The sequence below is a fragment of the Cryptomeria japonica genome, chromosome 11 (assembly GCF_030272615.1).
Source record: "Cryptomeria japonica chromosome 11, Sugi_1.0, whole genome shotgun sequence".
Lineage (NCBI taxonomy): Eukaryota > Viridiplantae > Streptophyta > Pinopsida > Cupressales > Cupressaceae > Cryptomeria > Cryptomeria japonica.
The window spans coordinates 617,157,556-617,163,867 of NC_081415.1; the positions used below are offsets into that span (position 1 = coordinate 617,157,556).

Consider the following 6,312-nt stretch of genomic DNA (forward strand, 5'->3'; position numbering starts at 1 on the left):
TCTAATTGTGACTTAATCAAGTGTCATTTGTTAGGGGCATTTAAGCCCCTAACATTCCAGGATATAATCCTCATTGGACCTGAGGGGAGGCATCAGCTCCCCTCAAAACATTCAGAGAAGGTGGAGAAACTAAACCTGCCAAAAATACCTTATGCAAACTTTGTTTGGTAGTTAAGACTCTTGTGAGGGGTGGACTAAAGGGTTTCTTTGATCTTTTCTTTCTAGAGGTCTCCAAAGAGGAAAGAATAGTTGTTTGAATTCCCGCATCAATTTCTAATTTAGTCTTAGTATGCTTGGGTTTGCGACCCCTTTTCCCCGAAGTGGACAAGGGTGAGGTAGGGAGAAGAGGGGTTTGAACCAAAGGGAGCCCAAGAGTAACCTCCACGGGTGCCTTATCTACCCTAACCTCCTCCTTATCTGAGACCACGGGAGCTAGAGATGACACAGGACTTGAAGCCATCAAGCCTTATCCATGTTGAGAAGCTCAAAGGAGTTATTGGTAGGAAAAGTAGCCAAGTCATTCTCCAAAGAACCCAGATCAACCGAAATCGAAGAAATTACCTTATTTGCTAAAGGAGAATTAAGAGAGACCTTATTAGTGTAAACAATATCCTTAACCTGAGCAATGAGATGCTCGTCTGGAACAACGTCAATACCCATAGGTTTGTCACTATCTATCAAAACCTCAGGGATTCATGTTTCAGCTTCTAAGACATTACCCACATCTGAATTAATATCAGCAGCCACAGATTTAATTAAAACATCAGGAATTCGTGGTTCGATACCTAGGATATTACCCAACTCAACAACATGCTCAGAAGACAATTCCCTATTTGAAGTATCATTAGGATTTTTCGGAAGGGGAGCATTCGGCAAGCCAATCCTCAGGAAAGGAACATAGTTCTTAGATATTGTTGCTGAAACCGTAGAAGTGAAAGTTTTCTTTGAGGGGGAAGGAGGATTAGCAGCAGCACCAACAAATTGACCTTTATTCCAGGAAAAAGTGTCCATATTCTCATCAAAAGGAGATTCAGTATCCCATGATCCAAGTCAAATGGATTTCATATGAAAAACAGGGGAGAATCCATAGTAACTACAAAGCAACCAAAATCCTCAGAGTCCCTAACCAGGTTTTGATGCCACAAGCCAAACGGAGACCGAATGTTGCAGAATTTTGGTAGGGAGATTTTAGGGGAAATTAACACACAAATTTTGACAACCAACACCCCATCCTCAAACAGCGAATGAGACAACAGAAATTTTCCCAGCGAATCCCCAATTTTTGTTAAAATATCAGATTCAACAAATTTAGATGGTAAAAGAGGAAGTTTAACCTAGATAGGAACCTATTTTGGGCCAACCCTAGAAGCCGCTAGAAAGGGTTTCCAACTCTCCACAAAAATCAGGTTTTTCCCAAGCCAAAAAAATGGAATACTCAAAGGCTTATCTCTAGCAGATGCAGAAACAAACACAATGATAAACGAACTTGTAGAGATAACATGGAAATATAAAGTGCCATACCAGTGTGCATGAAGTTTACAATGGAGTTTGGACAAAGGAATAGGTCACCCCACACCTAAATCACGACTGTCAAAGCCTGAAGATCATGAGCCTTCTTCTCCAAAATGGCATCCGAGGCATCAATCAAAGGAACTGAAAATGAAGCAGGCTGAGAGGGTAATTCTACAAGTAGCAAATGACCTCCCGAATCTCTTGAATGCAAATGCGTAGAGGCATCCGACCGAGCCTTATTACCAAAAACCTTAGCATTCTATTTTTTCTTACCCTTTTGTCCATTTCTTGTAATTTGATTTCGGTCCCGATTTTGATGCCTCCAAAAAAACCCTTTAAATTATGCAGAAGAAGGGAAATCATGTTGGAGTATTTTATCATCTGTAAACCGAGTAGGTGAAGCCAAGACATCAATCCATTTGCCATCGTGAAAAACCCATTGTGGAATATGTCCTACCCGAGAGCCAAAGGGATCTTTGGGGGGGAGCAGATCAGACACCGCCTCATCCCCCCAACACCTGGTCTGTTGCATGCCAGACACCACATCCCCGAAGGCTCGCTCATCCCCAAAAGCTCGCTCATCCCTGAAAACTCGCTCATCCCGAAAACTCGCTCGCTCGCCCATGTTTGTTATATTTTGTTATTTTTTCTTTATTATCTTCATGCAGCATTATTTCAATCTTTTATTGTCATTCCCCACATACTTGTTAGCTTTCTTTTATTTCATAAGATCATTGTTGGATAGTATTTCTTACATTAATACTACTCAACAAATAATCTTGTTTACATCCAGAGTGAATAATTAGAAATTGACATGACAAAAAACACATGATACTAATTTTATAATTATTTTTGTATGAATTAAATGTCACAAATAAATCTTTAACTTTCACAACAATAAATAACAAGAAATTTTTTATTTAATTTTTATTTCATATATATAATCTAGAAAAACAATTTTGTTATATTAGAAATCATCATTAATTCATTAAAATATGATTATGAAAAAATAATTATATTAAAAATAATAACATGATAATAATAATATGATTATGAAATAATAATTATATTAGAAGTGGTTCCAAATGAGCCTATCAGAAATCAACACTTGTTGAATGCAAGACTTGAAAATCATAAAAAATGAGACTGGAATCATAAAAAAAAATTCTATAGATACACTTTATTCTTATACCTATATATTTAACCTGTTTCGACCAATTAAAACATCCTGCAGTTGGGACAAGTGTAGTGCTCCTGCAGCCATGGTTTTATACAGTGAGAGTGGAATATGTGGGTGGGATGGCAAGGCATCTCAATCGCCTCTTCTCCCAATACAAAATCTTCACTGCATATTGGGCATGTACCACCATCATCAACATGATGCTCTGAAATACTTATGAAGGGCAGATCTTTTATAATGCTTTCCAATATTTCTACTTGATTTTGTAAATTGTTATATCTACTTGTTTCCAAATCTGCACCAAACATCTGGACTTCATCAGATGAAAATTCATTAGGAAATTGCTCTGCTTGGTGTTTGAGAAAAAGCACACAACTTTTCCAGAGTTCGTTATTTAAGCTTTGCAATTGAAGCTTCAATATTTCCCATTTGTAAGCAGACATCCAGCATCTCACCTTTTCGTTTATGTGATGGAATGGTTGCAATTGATAACATCTGAATTCATCAAGTTTAGAAGACATCTGAAGTTCATTTTGCATATTGTCAAGGTCTGTAATCATCATCCGTACTTCATCGGACGAATCTCCATAACTATTAATCATAATCCGTACTTCATCAGACGAATCTCCATAACTGTTGTGTGATTGCCCAAAATGATCTTCAACTCGCTCTTTGTAAGAAAACAGACGATGCCCAATACGTACTAATAAAGCCATCTCATTCTTTTCTCTTCTTCTCATCTCTTCCTTTATTTCTTTTATTATGCTTTGACTTTTTATTATTCTCTGTCTTCTACTTCGCTCCTCATCATATATAGCTGAAATTTGATCTTGATCGCTCTTAATCGATGAGATTAGCAGACCGAAAAATAACTGAAATTCGACACACCTTAATTATTGACTTGTTTTGGATGATCCTCTGCTCATCATAAATCATTTCTAAAATAAACTAAACACAATGATCGTCTTTTACTTTGCTCGAGTTATGTATATAACAAACATTAATGGAATTAATAATATATTTGCATTTCTGATCATAAAAATATTTTAGCAATAGTATATCTGCCAAAAGGTCTGAGTCTCAATTAAATAAACTTCACTGGCCAAGTGATGTATGGAAATAAAACTCCCTTTCTCTGATTATATGAATTTAATGAATTAGATATGGGACATTTGACTATTCCTGTTAATCAAATGGAGGTTCAACCTATACTATTTGTGAAAAGAATTTGTAAATTTGACTAGAAAAAAACTATACACGAGATGGATTCTATGGTTTTGCTTTTTCTATGGAATAAACGGAAGCTTTCAAAATCTTCTTGAAAGTTGGCTTTGAATCTAGAATAAATTTCTTATGTATCTAAAAGAAATTATTAACTACTATTAACTATTATTAACTATTTAGCCAAATGAATTTCAAATATTGACAATAATTAAAAAGTTATGAATTGAAGATCTCTATCTTCAACGCATCATCTTCAAAAAGATTGAGACTCTGATAGATTGCTTTTCTATTCAAATCTATATATACTTTTTTCAAATTCAAAAACTAAACAATTATTTTTTGAAAATAAATAATAAAAAAATTGCATACCAGAAGTGCTACCACTGAACAAAATATGTACTCGTGTTCTGTGAGAGTTGTTATTGATATGGCTGAATACGTTGCGAGTCCCACTGCTGCACTACGAATTACTGAACACAGGGAAGTCAAGCAATTTATTAGTGTTCAACTGAAATTTCTGTAGAGCAAAAGAAGGATAATTTATGTATTCCCCTTACCCAAGAAGACTATCTCGATGAGTCCGTCGATGCATCCTTTCCTATACATGTCATCCATGTTTCAGACCTTTCACTGGAAATATTATTGCAGAGGGAACTTATTCTTTTTCAAATGGAGGATATATCCATATGCTTGCCTAGAAAAATAAGGATATATCCATATGCTTGCCTAGAAAAATAAGGATATATCCTCGGTTAGAAAAATAAGGATATATCCTCGTTTTTATCTATGAGAAATATAAATATTATTGCAGAGGGAACTTATTCTTTTTTAAATGGAGGACATGCCAGCGAATATCCATATGCTTGCCTAGAAAAATAAGGATATATCCTCGTTTTTATCTACGAGAAATATAAATATTACATTAAAAACAACAGTAGACCTTGGAAAACTATTATATTTAATTAAAAAATAGATTAATAAATATAAATAATTTAGTCATTTTCAAAGAGAAGATAAATGAGAGATTATTCCAATGCTTACCTAAGAAAATCAGCATATTTTGAGAATCATTTTATTTTATCAATAAGTTTGTTTAGTCATTTTCAAAGAGAAGATAAATGAGAGATTATTCCAATGCTTACCTAGGGAAATCAGCATATTTTGAGAATCATTTTATTTTATCAATAAGTTTGTTTAGCTTGAATTGTAAGTTTATATGTATTGGAGATCTTTTTCAACTAATTTTGTGCATTGTATATTAAATTATTATTTTAAGCAAATTTAAATTTTTTTGAATAATTTTTTATCATTACTAAAATATTTTTTCTAATTTCAATCTACTTTAACCAATTTAAATTTTTTGAGTTAATTTATGTTAATCCAAATTAATGAATATGAAAACCAATATGTTATAGGAAAAATATTTTCATGTGATTTCAATGAGCCTAGGGGTTTCACTCCGAACCTAGTTATTTCCTAATAAGAAGTTAACTTACATATTCAACTTCACGACACTAAAAACTAACTAGAAAAACTAGATTACATGAAAACAAAATATTGCTAGTTATTTATTTGATAACATTGAGGTTTTCGTAGCTTCTAATGTAAATTTATATCTTAATCAAGATATTTTTTACCATATTTGAATTTTAATATGTTTTGGTCTTATTGTTTTTTATTAAGGGTAAAATGGGTTTTGAGGGGACTAAAAACCCCTTCAAGCAGGTTTTAAAGGGACCCAAAACCATGTGTACATATTTTTGTGAGGATCTAGATGTCACTTATAGAACGCTAAAAAGAGATAAATAAAGTCTAACATTAGCCTACCATCAACCAAACATCAAAAATTATATCTACGACTTTATCTCATATTTTAGTAAGAAGCTTAAACAATAAAGTCCCCATCAGGAATAGTAGGAAAGGGTATGAAATAATAATATATTTGACTAATAGCATACCCCACAAAAATAATAGAAGACAAACCTTAGAAGGGGCAGAGAAAGTCTTCGCCATGCAAACTAGGGGTAGAACCCTATGACAACTAACCAAGGAGAACCCATAAGTGACTACCTCCTTCACCCCAACTCTACCCAAGACATGAGCTCCACTAGGGAAAGAAAGAATAAAGACCTAGGAATAAAAAGAAGCCAAAAATTTAAGAATTTCGGAGACATCGACAAATTCCTCCACAATACAAAACTCTGACGAACCCATAGAGAGGTTGTGACCAAGAAAAGTATACAAACACCAAAAATACCCACAAAATGTTATAGAGGAATGAACAACAAAGTGTACACCATCCTTAGCATCTACAGCTACATCTAGAAACACTTCCATTGAGGGTATAAGAACAACCTTAGCAACCACTAACATGACAAAACCAAACAGAGCCCCCA

The 6,312-nt window shown here is 34.1% G+C and overlaps 1 protein-coding gene across 1 annotated transcript; it reads right to left on the minus strand.

The window, feature by feature from the left end:
* Positions 1–2,668: 2,668 nt before the first annotated feature.
* Positions 2,669–4,362, minus strand: LOC131063073 (RING-H2 finger protein ATL22-like). Its single transcript, XM_057996846.2, has 2 exons — positions 4,286–4,362; positions 2,669–3,564 (listed from the first exon to the last, which is right to left on the minus strand). The coding sequence occupies exon 2, from the start codon at positions 3,430–3,432 to the stop codon at positions 2,731–2,733; it is 702 nt and encodes a 233-aa protein (XP_057852829.2). The 5' UTR covers positions 3,433–3,564; positions 4,286–4,362; the 3' UTR covers positions 2,669–2,730.
* Between the last annotated feature and the right edge of the window lie 1,950 nt (positions 4,363–6,312).

Coding starts and splice junctions, on each gene's coding strand:
- LOC131063073 (XM_057996846.2), bottom strand. CDS start 3,432: ATGAGAAGAAGAGAAAAGAATGAGATGGCTTTATTAGTACGTATTGGG.